Here is a 14,323-nt window from a genome sequence, read left to right as displayed (position 1 = left end):
CGGCAGATCATATGTCCCATGTGATATACTGCTTGTCTCTCGATATTGGGTCAAACAACCGTCCATCGTCGCGAGTCCCGGCACATGCGGACATCATCAGGGACATACGGCTCTTCGCTGCAATCATCATGCACGCACTGACACGACAGAGACTCCCCAGCCCTCTTAACAACATCGAGATGAAAGCGCAAGCGATAGAGGCCCTCGCGCGGCTTGCAACGGTGCAGGTCTCATCCACCATCACGGATGGCCATATCGAATACCACGTGGATACTACTGGTTACTCGGTCAAGCTTCTCACGCACTGCATACCAGCCCTTTACATACTCTGCAAACCCGCTGTACTCAGCACCGCCGCACTGGACGTCCACGAATGCATCGCCCTCGCCACCATCCTGAAAGAGTTTGCCACAGCGAAAAATATCGTCTCAGCCACACCCGCAGAGATCGAGATGATGCGAGCAGCCAACGAGACACTGCTTATGGTATGCCGCATGACAACAAAATCGCGTTCCTCAGAGTTCACGTCGCTCGCCCCACACACCGCCCAGGCGTGTGCAATCTACCTCAGCATGCTATCAGAAGCAGGCGTCGGCCCAGCTTTGATCGTAGCCCTGTCCGGTCTGGACTTGCTGCTATGCACGTTACCGATGCCCGGCGCGTTGGACGCCGCCGTCGCATCAAATGCCCCGTTGGCCCTCGTCAACCTCTGGCGGTTCATAGATTCCCCCGCATATGCCGCAAAGTATGACGCGGCGAAACTCGACAACGCGAAGGGCAAGATCCTCAAATCGCTGACGTATCTACTGGGTAGCGGCTCACGCGGCGCCGACGTGTACATGCAATGCGAACAGCCGATCATAAGCGTATTCCATCGCTCAATCGGGAAGCTTATGCGGGAATCCATTGCCGACGCTGCCACACATCCCCTTCAAACGACTTCCGCCGAAACCCCCTCCACAATGGTTCCCCACCCATCGCCAACCCTAGGCCACCGCGCCCTCCGCCTCATCTCCGTCCTCATGACCGACAAACGCTGCCGCCTCCGTCTAGTCGCCGACAACATCCTCGCAGACCTCATCAACACATCCTTCGTCGCCCCGCTCCTCCTCCACCCCGCCCCGCCCATCACCGCGTTGCTGTTCACGACCCTGCAGCGCGCCGCAGAGAACTCCGGGGTCCGGTTTAGGATGCGTGATGGAAGGTTCTGGAATGAGGATAGTGAGGACACTGACTCGGACGTGTCTGATCAAAGTACACATAGGCCGTCCACACAGATCTCGCCATTCACAGTCGTCCATTTCTGCATCGCTTTCTTCATCCTCGGCGCCGCCCTGCCACCCGCATCGACACCCCACGATGCAGAGTACAGAGCCAACCTGATGCAACGCGCCATGACCTTCCTGTACGGGAACTATAGCCATGATACCTCGGTGGCGGAGACGCTGTGTGGGTGTCCGATGGATGTGCTTGGGGAGATGGAAAGCGTTGTGCCGCGGGAGTGGAGGGTGGGGGGTGGCAGGGTTGTTAGTGCTTTTCCGGTGCTTATTGGGTTGATCACTGGGGGGAATGGGGAGTGTGGGGAAGAGATGCAATTGGAGGTCTCGTCGGACGATGGCGACGCGAAAGAGACACCGCAGGGATCAGACAATAATCGCGAAAAAGATAACCCGCCCACCACCACCGCCCAAACCCGCCTCGCAGCCGCCAGCCTCCTCGACGCCCTCATCACTGCCGGCAAAGCCCTCCCCCAACTCCTTTCCCCCACCACCCTCTCAACCCTAACACACTCCCTAAACCCCGCCGAAGCAGTCTCCCCCGTCTCCAAAATCCTCACCCGCGTCCTCGGCCGATTGATCTCCTCCCCCGAACTTTTGAACACCATGGTGGAGAACATGGGCTTTTCGGCGGTGTTTGAGACCCTGTTGGGGAAAGAGCGGATGGTGGATGGTAGCGGGCGGGGATTTATGAACACGTTTGCGGGGTTATTGGCAAAGGATAGGTGGGAGAGCGCAAGGATGCTGTGCAGGTTGTTCGAATACCATTCCAATAACGCGAATGCAAGACATGTCTCGGCGGAGGCGTTGTGTGCGTCGCGGGTGGTGAGGGAGAAGATTGCACTGGCGTTGGCGTATTGTTGGGGCGGGGAGCTCTTAAGCGCCGCTGTCCTGCCGCCGACGATATCAGCGACCCACATCACAGCGACACACCACGCGACCGCAAAGACAGCACTGGATTGGCTCTTCTCCCTCGCGCTACGGTTCTCGTTCACTGACGATGTGCCTGAGGACGCGGATGAGGGTATGGACGAGGAGTATGCGGCCGGCCGACACGACCGCGCATGTGCCGCCCTGCGATACCTCGCTTTTACATCCGACTTACGGCCCGAGGATGCCTTGCCGCCGGATCTCGTGGGGGCGGATATACCCCCCTGCGATACATCCCTGCTTGCTCAGATTTACCACTTCGCCTCAACCCAAACCGAGGGGTGTGAGATATCCACGGATGATGGCGACACGGTCCTGGCGCATTTGACAACCGACAACACAACCATCCCCTTCCCGCGCGCCGCGGCCGCGGCCGCATCGCAGGTGCTGAGTGATATGCTGTACGGCGGGTATAGGGAGTCACGGCAGGATGTGGTGCACATCGAGGATGTGGAGGCCGGGACGTGGCGGATGATGGTGGGGTATTTCACTCTGGCTGGGAAGGACAACACCGGTTCGAATACCCCCACCGGTTCGGATACCCCACCTCCGCCACTCCCATACACCCACCCCACCCTCCTCCGCGTCCTCCGCCTTTTGACAACCGCCGACAAATTCCTCATGGCCCCTCTCATCGAGCTCTGCATGCAACATCTCCACAGCGCGGCAATAAATGCGATTTCCACCGAGGATGGGGTGTTGAGCTTGGAGGTGAGGCGGTGGGCGAGGGGGTGGAGGGGTGCACAGAGTAGGTGGGTTGGGATGTGTGAGGAGGGGGGGTGGAGGGGGATGTGTGGGGGGTTAAGAGGGGTTGTGGGGGGGTTGGCCGGGGATGCGATTTGATGTTATAGACAGTATTTTGGACGTAAATAGAGTTTGTACGTTTTTGGACGTAGACATCATCCATTGATAGATGGCGGGGTGAAATGTGAAGGCCTTCTTGGCCTTGCACGCGTTTGTTGGGGGCTCACCCGCTGCGTGGTGCAGTAGGTCTATATAATAGATGAAAGGCGTGCACAGGAGGGTTAGGAAAATGGATATACAAAAGACGCGGTATATTGATCAATCCGCAAATCAAGCCAGCCTCGCCCGGCCAGCTACTAGCAAAAACTTGAGAGCCCGAGCATGTGGAACGGCGGGCATGGAGCTTTTCGCTGGGTCAGAGAAAGGAAGCAGGTCAGATTGCTCTTGGCGGGTGGTCTTGCGTCAGCGTATAGAGTGGACCTTACGGGATGATGTGCTTAGTCAGTTTGATTCGAAGAGATTTGGGTGTTCTACGGCACCCGACAATCAAAGACGTCAAGGCACATACCGGTTTCGAGATGCGTCTGAACTCCGGATTCCCCAATGGTTTTTCGGCGTGCATGCCGCACCCTCTCAAAGTACTCGGTGAGCGCATTTGCGACGCGTTCCGATAATCGCGTCATAAGTGGTGTGTAGCTCCATATTGCAGGAAGGAAAGTACGGGAGAACCACAGAAAATATGATCAGCACACATCAAGAAAGAAATACGAGAGAGGGACCCCGTTCGAACGACTCTCATGAGATCGGATCCCCATCGGAGATGCAAGCGGTCCACGTCCGGTTTCTATTGTACGATCCGACCTCCCTCGAGGTTCTAGCGCTGCCCGAAGCCCGGCTAGATCCCCGATTTGTGTGAGAGGCCCACGTCCATTAGACTGGTACGGCCTGACCTTTCCCTCGTAGAGGTCCTGGCGTTGCATAAAGCCCGGCCAGGTCCAAAAATGTTTCACCATTTCGCGTCCCTACTGGGCGGCGCGAGGTATAGAGTCGGTCGCCCCGAGGATGGGGCGACCGGCTCCGCAGGTCTCCGAGGCCAGAGACGCAACATATGTTCATATGATGCTTGCGTTCCTTCCCTCGTAGAGGTTCTGACGCTCCTACTGGCCGGCCAGAACCCCCAGTCTTTTACGATTTCGCGTCCCTCCTGGGCGGCGCGAGGGTACGGTAAAAAGACCCACATGAGCCGTACACGATGGATGATCTTACCTGTCGTTGAGATCCGCGGCACGATGTTGCTTTGGAAAGTAGTGGGAAAGTAGCGGGACGGTGTCGGGGGTCCATCTGCCAGCGGTGTCGGTCCGGATGCCCCAACGCCAACAGCACGCCGGAGCGAGACGAGCCATATGGCGTATACAAATCGCGGGAGGTCACGTGACTATCCGCATTCAATTCAGTGTTGCATGTCCGAATGTCCGGAAGTTGCCACTACGCGTACGCTCTTCGTCCAGACCAGCCCTAGATCATCTACATACATATACCTTCTATCGAGGCACCATAGTGGCTGGTGGACGAGCTGTGCCCGAAAAGTAAGCTTGCAACATGGGTCATAAGAGAAAATCCAGTACGGACCAAAAACTCGCTCAGACCGTCAAATGTCTCTCGGCGGACTGCGTGAGCAGGCTGCAATACCCAGGTACGACACCCTTCCGAACTTTTGACTGTTTTGATGATCTATCCGAACGTGTCGTCTCGCAGAATATTGGACCAAGAATACGAAGTGGAGCATCAATAATCTCGTAGACCACATCGGCGAACACTCACCCCAGACAGATTGGTGGGATGACGAGGCCAACCTGAGGCGAGACATATTGAGCGAGCTGTCCATCCTACGGGGCGGATGTACTGGGAAGGGGTACCTGTCCGACATTGAAAAATTAAGGCAGACGATGAAGGTATTTGCTCAACGTCCAGTATTATGTGTTCTGTTCCTCATGTGGCTGCCGGATCCTCATGGACATGCCATGCCGTTCGCCTCCTTCCTCTCAATCAATCGTTTGCCCGTTGTCTCTTTGTGTTGGAAAAAAGTCCAATAAGGGTCAAAAGATTTTCCAAGAGCACATTGCTGGGGAGCCTTTCCGCCTCATCGTCGCGTCTGCAAGAGTCGAAAAATCATACGAGCGGGCGGGAATCAAGGCGAAGCGGGCGAAGCTGTCGGTTCTGGCAACGCGAGAGGCCTCCAACGAAGTGAGGGACATGGCAATCCCTGAAGCCGACGTTCCACACTCTTCTGAAGAGGTACAGCAGAGCTTTTCATTCCATTTTGGTCCGAAATTATGATTTTTTGGCTTACTTAGTGAAGACAGATGACGATATCGATGCGGATGACGCTGGGCCGACGGCGGAGGACCCCGTCTCCAGTTCTACTCCCTTCAAAGGCCGCCGTGCCTCAACTTCGTATGTCACACCCTGCAAGCCAGTAGTACCACGGGAACTTTGTCAGTTTGCCAATGACCTCGACCATCTGTGCGAAGGATGGACGCTTCCCATGCATAAGCTCGTCGAGGACATCAGAAAGGTTTGTGAAAGGATCAGTGCTGTTTTGTGATTGGCGCTGGTGTTGAGCTGGTGTCAGCATTGGGGCGTTTCTGCTCACAGTGGTTTGAAGGTGGCGGTGGCGCATCGGAAAGGTGATTTCCCACCGCTCAGTATCCAGGTTGCAGAGGCGTTGACAGTAAACATACGAAGCTCCAACTGGCCGCGCGATAGCGAGCATGGGGCTTTCGCGCAATATGTGCTCGAACACTATGTCCACATGTATGTTACGCTCAGCTAAGTTGCACGGAGCGATTTATTCAGCAACAAATGCTGATCCAGATTCGAAGTTATCATCTGACAGCCCTCGGGGATGTCAGTTTCCAGAATGCCGAGAGGAAGTTCGTGGTTGAATCAATCTCATATACTTTCTTCGCTCTTGAACGCATCTTCGGTGTGGCAGAGACCATTTGGTAACGGCGGTGTTTGTTTGATCACAGAATATGACGACATACTCACTGGCATTCCGGCTTTAGGTTGGAAAGATCGTCCGTCACCGTACAGCAGGCAGCATTCCAACCCCAGCAAAGGGAAGTTGACAGCCAGACAGGCAAAGTGACGTATGTCTCGCACGGCAAGGAAAGATGGCTGGATGGCGAGAAGGGCGGCGCCAACTTTGATGTACTCGTCCGAGCTCGAGGAACCATCGGTGATTTTGTGCTGGTCGAAATCTCCGGGTCGCAGCTCACTCTCCAGCACACGTTACACCCGCTGGAGGACGCAGAGAAACTCGATGTCCAAGCAAAATTGCTTTTGAAAGGCCGACTGATGAGACATGCCAGGATCCCGGGCAGCCAAGCAAAGTTGATGCAAGTCCTGACTATTCAGGCAATTGGCGGGACCTTGACCGTCTTAGGATACCACCTCCAAGGTAGTGTGCTCGGTGCATTGTCGGAAAAATGTCAGCCAATTGATTTCGCAATGCTGGCGCAGCCCCACAAGAGGTTGCCGTGACAGAGTTGATGTCGTTCATGGTCCCCATGTCTAAAGACCACCATCACCAAGCGAAGTTACAGCTGGCGTTGGGCTGGTTCCTTAAGGTCAGTTTATGGAGGGCGAATTGTTGCAACCGAGTCGGACTCATCGAATTCGGATACTCATACGGGCTGATTATGCAGATCCGCTGCGAGGCCCTCAAAGCTGTTGAGCAAGATATGCTAGCGGCGCGACCCGGGGTTGAGGGTGATACCATTCGGGACTGGCTGTTTTGAACGGTTGTTGGCGGGGTTGACTTTCGAGATTGATAGCTTCATGCGAATGTCCGTGCATGTTCGAGTTTTCCAAAATTCGGAAACCTTCTGATAGTGCCGAAGGATAGTGCTGAATGATATACAAAAAAGCAGCGATTAGAATGCTCGTACATGTTACCAAAAGCCGTCTATTTCCAAAACCGGATTCGCAACAACAACCGCACTCCTCCTTCATCGCCGACCCACTCCGCTCGCTCACCGTTCACAGCTCAGACCTTACTCCCTCCCGGTCTCCATCCTCTCCATCCCCTGTTCGTCTTCCCCATAAACTGATGTCTTCCCCCACAAACAACGGCGCCAGCCCCCGGTGCCCAAATTGTTCACCACTGTGCCCTCGGGTTTCCACCTCTCGAGTAGATCCAGCATCCATGTCGCGGGTACAGGGTCTTCTACGAGGCAGGCGGAGTAGCCTCCGTCGCGAGGCTGTCGTCGTACTGGATGGGGTGCAAGTTGAATGTGAGGCATCCTTTTTATATTTACTGACTAGGAAGTTTTCGGGTCGGAATGTGAGGAAGAGCACGAGGGGCGTAGCTGAACAAGGTAATGTAGGGTTCAAATATTCGTTTTTGGACGGTAATCCGACAGCGCGACGGACACAGTCAAAACTTACGTAAACCCGTCAGAATAGCTTTTGGTTAGTCGGGATTCTATGATTTTACAAGTGTGAAACGGGACAGGGCTTCCAGTGAAGGGTATCTGTCAGGGAGAGAATGTTGAAAGCACACCCGTCGTTACATACATTTTTGCCATCAGAATTTGGGGGTCAATATCAGTTCCACGGCTACAATCTTTGATACCTTTGAACCCAGCATACCAAAAAGTAGGAAGCACCCATGATCCAACAATTCCCATCCGCCTCACTCACCACCTGGCCGCCATCATGCCCCTCTGCCGCTGCCGGGCATTCTCAGCTCAAGAAAAAGAAGCACGCTAAGAGGGTGTTTCCGGGCGATGTAGATATTCAGGTGACGCCGGGGGCGCGGGGTGGTCCTGGGAGAGATGGTGGGCTTGGAGAGCGGAGAGGTGGTATGACGGACGGGAGAGAGGTGAGGGGAAGACCGCAGTCAGCGCCGGTGAGGAGGGCGGCGTCGGCGAGGGAGTTGAGGAGTGCTGCAGAGATGATTCCGACGTTGAGGTAGGTCGGGGGATGTTTATAAAAGGGACGGTTCTGACGACCCTGCAAATGCGAGATGTAAGCTTACCGACACATCTACGATTCCAGACTCTTCTCCATGTCCGAGCTCGCAATGCGTCTCCCCACCCACACCAGCGATGCCTACACCTCCAGGAAGCACCCAGCGCCACCGTCGCCTATGCCCACGCCGCCCAAACGCTCCTCACGGCCCTCGACCGCCACCTCCGTGCGCTCCACACGGCTCGTCGCTCCCGCTGCACAACCATCAGCAACAGCTTCGGTGTACGCGTCAAATGTGTCGTTGGCGGGCGGGTACCCCCCCACGGCGCCGTCGTCACGCCCGTCGTCGGCGCGCACGGCCAGGGTTGCAGGTGGGGAGGAGGGTGGGCAGAGGGCGGGGAATGCGCAGGCAAGGAATGCGTGGTCGACTTGGCCGTACTTATACATTGAGGTGGGTTGCTGAGCGGCTTGGGACGAGCAAGCCGAGCGTTGGTGAGAGGCCGGAGACATTATAGCATTGCACACACAACAGACGGCAACGTTACACTAGCTCACCCGTCTCTTCTTCCTCTCCTTGGCTATCACCCGCAGCCCCTCTCCTCGACAGCCGCCCGCCTCGCCGACCCCGCCTCCCGCCTCACGCCCCCAGCCTGCACCCCACCATCCACCAACTCCACCCCCGCCACCCCACCGCCACTCATCTCCAACACCAACCCTCTTTCCTCGTCCGCCTCCTCAACCTCATGCGAGAATGAACCTGAAAACGATAACGAGGATGTCACATATACGCCCGTGATGCCTTTTGCCGCCACTCCCAAACACGGTGTTGGTGAGGATGGTGATCCGGCAGCAGCAGCGGAGAGTGGGGGTGGGAATGGGAGTGGGGTGGATGTGTGGGGGCCGCGGAATGGGGAGACTGTGGGGTATATGAGCGGGTCAAGGGATGGTGGCGCGGGAATGTGGGTGTATCCGCCGCATTTGTCGATTTATGAGGTGAGCGTTTCTCTTGGCTGAGGATCTATGGAAAACGGGGGGCATGGGTGGGCCTGGTTGTAGGAAGGGAGCGCCGTCGCAAGGAGTGGCACATTGCTGGAGTGGGCGATGTCCCACCAAAGTGATACTATCCCACCCATTCTCTTTTCGATTCCCCCTCCCCCTATGGGCACCACCGATTACTTATGAACCAGACGTCTCTGCCATCATTTTTTCACACGATGCTATCATTCCGCACAAGATAGCAAAACCACTCGAAAACAGCACCGACGCGAGCACTAGCAACATACATGGCAGTAATGTTCAGACGCAAGGTAGCCAAGGGCTTGCACAGGGTACTGGACGATTGGATCTTGGCAGGCGGAATCTGACGGTGGGTTGACTGGGTGTGTTGTTGTGTGAACTTTGCCTCCTTCCCCTCGCGCAGGTCTGCGTACTCATTGCTCTTCCACATGTTGGAATCCCCAGTCATGCCTCAACCTCCTCGACGAGCAACGCCTCCGCTTCCTCGACTACCAGAATAACTTCATCGCCAAAATCGAGCACCTCGAGCAACTGTCGAATCTCGTACTTGTGGATTTCTACAATAACCACATCACGGTAAGCACTAAGCCCTCCCTCTCTCCGATGCTTCGCATTCCATCCCGTCTGTTGGATTTTTTGATTTGCCCTTCTGTCACTTTCAGCACATGAGCGGCCTCGACTGCCTCTACAACCTCAAGATCCTGATCCTGGGCAAGAACAGGATCCAGAAGATCGAGGGGCTCGACGATTGTTTGAAATTGGAAGTCCTGGATTTGCATGCGAACGCTGTTGTTGTCGTTGGTAAGCGCCGTGGAGGGAGAGAATCTTGTCGGCGGGATGGCATGTGCAAGCTAAGAATTGGTTGAGTTGAGTCGAGAGCGGCGTAGATGGAGTGTTGTAGATCGTGGAAGGACGGCGGGGCATTTGCGCATCAGACGGCGGGAGAGACAGAGAAGAGAGGACATCCCGCATAATGAACGCTTCAGTGCGGCAGGCAAGGCGCTCTTTGATTAGGCAGCACTAATATCCTTTCGTTTTCGCTCTGTGCCTGGTGCGGACCGCAGAGAACATAGGTCATCTCAAGCACCTCCGCATCCTGAACCTGGAAGACAACCGCGTCCAACATGTCGGCAAACTAGGCAACTTGCGAGCGCTTGCAGAGTTGAATCTGCGGCGGAACCAGGTAAATGCTCAATTATGCATACGGCCCACGTGTCTAATCGCTCACATCGCATCAAATCTCAGATTGACTCCATCAAAGATGTACAACGCCTCGTCAACCTCAAACGCCTGATCTTGAGCTCGAACTGTATCTCGTCGCTGGACAAGATCGCTGATGTACTAGTGCTCGATCAGCTTTCTGGTAGGTCAACGAAAGTTGGTATTTGTACGAATGGTTCTCCCATTCGGTCTTCAAACATAAAACCGGCGCTGATGATACATTTGCCGCTTTCGTTAGAACTGTCATTGGAAAACAACCCTCTCTCATACCTCGCGACTCCCGCCCCACCAGCCACCACCTCAAACCCAGCACCAACCACCACAACCACGACCCCATCGGCATCAACTCCCCGCGCATACATCATCCACAAAGCGAAACGACTAAAAATCCTCGACGGGCGGCGGGTGACGGAAGAAGAGCGCCGCGTCGCGACAAGGCGGTATAAGCGTGAGGCGGAGCGGAGGAGGGAGGTTGAGAGGGTTTGTGCCGTGCGAGATGAGCGGTAAGCGGGACTACCTTCTGGGTTTCACAAGATTCTAGCGATCACTGTTCCCTTACTCGACAATCCGATCACAGCACACGCAGCATCAAAACCGTCGCAACCCGCTGGGCCAACCTCAACGGCCTCTCCACGATCGACGTTACCGAGCTGCTCGAGTTCACTTGGCCGCCTGATCCGCTCAATCCCACCACATCCACATATACTTTCACTGCCCCATCGCCCCCACCACCGCCATCATTGGCGGCGAATGGAACGACAAAGACTGGGGTTGGTAAAAGCAAGCGCGGGTTACTGGCTCAGGAGGGATGCATACATCGGTCTGAGACGTGTTTCGCGGAGATGGAGGGTGGGAGGCTTGTCATGTACGTTTTGCAGATAACGTTAGTAGCAAATGAACCTCCATCGGTACTGACCCGGGGTTCTCTGTCGTAGATACGGCGACGCAACGGTCATCCTCGACAAAATCGACGCGGCGGCAGTGACATCCCTCGCTCTTCTGTATATCAACGCTACGCGGCTGAGCGGGCCAGCAGGCGGCGGGGTATTTGCCAGACTGCGGCGGTTTACGGGGTTAAGGTGTTTGGTTTTGGGTGCCAACCGGTGCGATCGGTTGAGAGATGTGAGTTTGCTGTCGTGATGTTCAACCCGTTTGCTGGAGAGGATGTCGTAACACCTCAACAACTTTCCTCGCTCACAGGTGACACATCTAGCAACCCTCCCGCCCACCCTGCAAACATTCACCGTCCTCCGCTCCCACAACGCCGTCCTCGACTCCTCGTTATGTAGACCGTACGCCGTCTTCCGCCTCGCATCCCGCGCGTCGTCTCCGCTGCTGGAGCTCATGGGCGCTGTTGTGAGTGAAGAGGATAGGGCGGAAGCCGAGGTGCTTTTCGGTATGGATGTTAAGTTCTCTAAGATGTTTCGGCATGCAACACGCTGACGCTCTCTTCTGCGCTTAAAAAAAGGTCCCCTCCGCCGCACCGTAGCCCAAATCCAATCCCCCCAGCTCCCCGCAACCGAATCCGACCTCCCCATCCCGCTCGCCGCGCTGCACGACCCATTCGTCTGCGCCGAGGGCCTGCGGAAATCTCACTCGCCGGCACATACACGTCCACATTCGTCTCATCATAGGGAGATGATTCTCGATATCAGCAAGAAGCTGGTGCAAAGTTGCGTGCGCGGCGCCGTTGATGATGTGGTGATGCGGAGGGAGGTGGATGCGTTGTGGCCGGTTTTTGTGCAGGGGGCTTGTTTGAGGGGGGTGGTTGGGGGTGGTTGAGGAGAATGGATGAGATGAAGGAGTAGTGTGGGGGTTTGTCGATTTTGGGTGTCGTGTTGAGACAACTGTCTGTGCCGCGCTCGAATGTATATATATGCCTATCTACATGTACATCTACCCTGGACCAGAACGGCGGTGGCCTCTGTAATATGACGTGCGGACGACTCCCCGCCATCCTCATCAGCATCTGACATTGGGGATGGGGAGGGAGGGGGAGTGCGAGTGGGAGTGGGAGTGGAAGTGGAGGGGGAAAGGGGTGGGAGGGGTGGAAAGGGAGGTTTGAGTTCCGGAAGCCGTGCCAAAGCGGAGTTTGGTGGGTGGGTAAGACACGTTACTGTCAAAAGCGCGAGGTGGTTACTTGCCTCTCCTCGAACAATTGGTAGGATGCAGATTGCCTCTCACAGCCGTGAGGACAATATCGCTGGATGCCACCTTCCTTGTACGAGCATCCATTTTTTTTTTCGAAACAATGTGATCGAGATCTTTACTTCCGCAATGCCCACCGTCACAATTGATCTCCAAATAGCGTAGCGTAGAACCGCCGGAAACAAGAGCATTGAGATGAACGTTGGAATCATGACTCCATTTCGTTCCTTATTCGTTTGGCAGGCGATACTTCCCACAATCAAGCATTTTCACAATCCACCTTTTCCACCAAACGGCTCAACAATGTAAAAAAAAAACAAAAAAAAACATAGAACCAATCCCAACGACAAGAAAAACAATGTCATGGCTAGTCGGGGCGTCGAGACTGGTCCACCAGAAAGGCAGGTCCCCAATGCGGAGGCGGCCAGAACAGATGGGACTCTTACCCAGACGGGGTTACCATGAACCTCAATGGATGTACTGTACAAGTACATGATAATCGATGACAAGGTTTGGTGGTGGCTTCGTATTCTTTCCGTTGAGCCCGGTTCCCGTGGGAGCCCATTCCAGTCAGAAAAGCAAGTAATAATATGGTCTGCTGCTGGAGACGAGGACTACATAGATCAGCATCTCACGAGCGCATCTTTCACCGTCAATATCCTTCAGAGAGAAATAGGGATGCATTGTTGAATGAGTGATTGATTCTTCAAGGGAAAAGGACTCAGCGCTCACATACGTCTTCGGCAAGCGTGTCGTTCGGTCTTCCGCGCAGAATAAACAGACATCTCTTGTCGCAACCCCACGGCCTCTGCACACACGCAACGGCCACCCCAGATATTGTAGTAGGATATGTGCGCCAGAGGCCGCTCTTCAAAACTGTTCCATTACATTTTTTATATTTTCTCTTAAAAACAAATAAATGCCTACTTTAACTTGCTTCATCAACGTCAAAGACAGAGGGCTCCTCATCGCTTTCCTCTCCCGCAACGCCAGCCTGACTCCACTCTTGCACCTTGCTGTTACCATCTGCGACAACGGCCTGCATGATTTCCTTCGTGATAGCAAAGCAGTTTGGGCACTTGCTCTGCTTGAACATCGCTCGAACACTGCTGCGGTGACGGCAACAACCGCAGGAAAGGGGCTGGCAGGGGGTGTTATGACCAGCAATGTCGCATGGGAATGCATATCAAGTAATGTCAACATGCTTTCCAACCTTGACTACGGTGTGGCCTTGTGCATTTGGGCGTCGCTGGTCAAGTGGGATGACTGCCTTGCCTAGCAGCAGGCCGTCAGGCTCTGCGGTGAAACGATACAACCGCGTGGTCACCGGATTCTTGCCAGCTGTCCTTGATTCCCTCTCGTAGGCTGGGCCGCCATGGTCTCTGTTGTAGACGATTATCTGGTCAAGAATGCTGAGAAGCTTATCCGCCGCAGCCTGGAGGTTGCACTCCTGGTCTTTGCGGAATTGGAACAACGACGTCCCGGCGTTTGCTCCCCGTAGCTTGCCTCGGCGAATATTCAGTACTGCCGCTTCCTGAGCATCGGCTTCTTGGAGGGCAGCTTTGAACATGACTCGCAGCTCGGCTTGATTCTGCTGCATCGTCGGATGAATAAGGGGACGGATGACTGAATGCCAGAGTTCGATGGCCTCCTCGCTGAGATACCGGAAGTAGTTTTGGATCCATTTGTAAAGCGGGATGTTGTGCGCACGGTAGAAGCCCATGCGCCCAAAAATGCAAAGGATGATTGTCACGTAGTTCTTCTTCCCCATTTGTATGAAGAACGGGAGGCTGCAAACAAGGAATTCCCCAAAGTGATCGTAGTTGAGGGATGTGATAATCACTGGTGCGTCGAGCATGAGCGGTAGATGCTCCTCGAAGAAGGTACGGATAACATTCCCGCCCCAACTGTAGTCATGCGCCATCGGGGCTGTTGACGTTGGCGTGTGAGCAAGCTGCCATGCCTGAAGTGCGAGAGACAGCAGGAGAACACGTTGAATGGGACGCAGA

The 14,323-nt window shown here is 55.0% G+C and overlaps 5 protein-coding genes across 5 annotated transcripts; 4 read left to right on the top strand and 1 right to left on the bottom strand.

Annotated features, from left to right (window-relative positions):
• Positions 1 to 128: 128 nt before the first annotated feature.
• EV422DRAFT_509193 (uncharacterized protein) lies at positions 129 to 3,139 on the top strand (the record flags this gene model as incomplete). The annotated part of the gene is made up of 2 exons (XM_053068826.1): positions 129 to 2,918; positions 3,104 to 3,139. The coding sequence occupies 2 exons, from the start codon at positions 129 to 131 to the stop codon at positions 3,137 to 3,139; spliced, it is 2,826 nt and encodes a 941-aa protein (XP_052922128.1).
• A 1,176-nt stretch (positions 3,140 to 4,315) lies between these two features.
• EV422DRAFT_542654 (uncharacterized protein) lies at positions 4,316 to 6,987 on the top strand. The gene is made up of 9 exons (XM_053071291.1): positions 4,316 to 4,644; positions 4,707 to 4,903; positions 5,037 to 5,246; positions 5,311 to 5,526; positions 5,617 to 5,765; positions 5,834 to 5,956; positions 6,020 to 6,414; positions 6,477 to 6,583; positions 6,662 to 6,987. Exons 1-9 carry the CDS (start codon positions 4,551 to 4,553, stop codon positions 6,752 to 6,754), a joined length of 1,584 nt encoding a protein of 527 aa, XP_052922127.1. The 5' UTR covers positions 4,316 to 4,550; the 3' UTR covers positions 6,755 to 6,987.
• A 458-nt stretch (positions 6,988 to 7,445) lies between these two features.
• On the top strand, positions 7,446 to 9,125 carry EV422DRAFT_257473 (uncharacterized protein). Its single transcript, XM_053065774.1, has 3 exons — positions 7,446 to 7,928; positions 8,016 to 8,379; positions 8,520 to 9,125. Exons 1-3 carry the CDS (start codon positions 7,627 to 7,629, stop codon positions 8,940 to 8,942), a joined length of 1,089 nt encoding a protein of 362 aa, XP_052922126.1. The 5' UTR covers positions 7,446 to 7,626; the 3' UTR covers positions 8,943 to 9,125.
• EV422DRAFT_542617 (uncharacterized protein) lies at positions 8,899 to 12,195 on the top strand. Its single transcript, XM_053071290.1, has 10 exons — positions 8,899 to 9,294; positions 9,390 to 9,521; positions 9,608 to 9,746; positions 10,010 to 10,128; positions 10,191 to 10,308; positions 10,405 to 10,669; positions 10,744 to 11,031; positions 11,102 to 11,288; positions 11,367 to 11,562; positions 11,635 to 12,195. The coding sequence occupies exons 1-10, from the start codon at positions 8,965 to 8,967 to the stop codon at positions 11,946 to 11,948; spliced, it is 2,088 nt and encodes a 695-aa protein (XP_052922125.1). The 5' UTR covers positions 8,899 to 8,964; the 3' UTR covers positions 11,949 to 12,195.
• Positions 12,196 to 13,500: 1,305 nt separating this feature from the next.
• EV422DRAFT_570998 (uncharacterized protein) lies at positions 13,501 to 14,238 on the bottom strand (the record flags this gene model as incomplete). Its single annotated transcript, XM_053072942.1, has 1 exon — positions 13,501 to 14,238. One exon carries the CDS (start codon positions 14,236 to 14,238, stop codon positions 13,501 to 13,503), a length of 738 nt encoding a protein of 245 aa, XP_052922124.1.
• Between the last annotated feature and the right edge of the window lie 85 nt (positions 14,239 to 14,323).

The sequence above is a fragment of the Fimicolochytrium jonesii genome (assembly GCF_025526975.1).
Source record: "Fimicolochytrium jonesii strain JEL569 chromosome Unknown EV422scaffold_30, whole genome shotgun sequence".
Classification (NCBI taxonomy): Eukaryota; Fungi; Chytridiomycota; class Chytridiomycetes; order Spizellomycetales; family Powellomycetaceae; genus Fimicolochytrium; species Fimicolochytrium jonesii.
The sequence above is the reverse complement of the archived record's forward strand: the minus strand, read 5'-3'. Positions and strand labels throughout refer to the sequence as shown.

Excerpts from the sequence above, each read along its gene's own strand:
- EV422DRAFT_542654 (XM_053071291.1), top strand. The coding sequence starts at position 4,551 with ATGGGTCATAAGAGAAAATCCAGTACGGACCAAAAACTCGCTCAGACC. Across the intron at positions 4,904-5,036 it reads AATTAAGGCAGACGATGAAG|TCCAATAAGGGTCAAAAGAT; the intron begins GTATTTGCTCAA and ends GTTGGAAAAAAG. Across the intron at positions 5,766-5,833 it reads CTCGAACACTATGTCCACAT|TTATCATCTGACAGCCCTCG; the intron begins GTATGTTACGCT and ends CCAGATTCGAAG.
- EV422DRAFT_257473 (XM_053065774.1), top strand. The coding sequence starts at position 7,627 with ATGATCCAACAATTCCCATCCGCCTCACTCACCACCTGGCCGCCATCA. Across the intron at positions 7,929-8,015 it reads GAGATGATTCCGACGTTGAG|ACTCTTCTCCATGTCCGAGC; the intron begins GTAGGTCGGGGG and ends CTACGATTCCAG. Across the intron at positions 8,380-8,519 it reads GGCCGTACTTATACATTGAG|CCCCTCTCCTCGACAGCCGC; the intron begins GTGGGTTGCTGA and ends TATCACCCGCAG.
- EV422DRAFT_542617 (XM_053071290.1), top strand. The coding sequence starts at position 8,965 with ATGGGTGGGCCTGGTTGTAGGAAGGGAGCGCCGTCGCAAGGAGTGGCA. Across the intron at positions 9,295-9,389 it reads TTGGCAGGCGGAATCTGACG|TCATGCCTCAACCTCCTCGA; the intron begins GTGGGTTGACTG and ends TGGAATCCCCAG. Across the intron at positions 9,522-9,607 it reads TCTACAATAACCACATCACG|CACATGAGCGGCCTCGACTG; the intron begins GTAAGCACTAAG and ends TGTCACTTTCAG.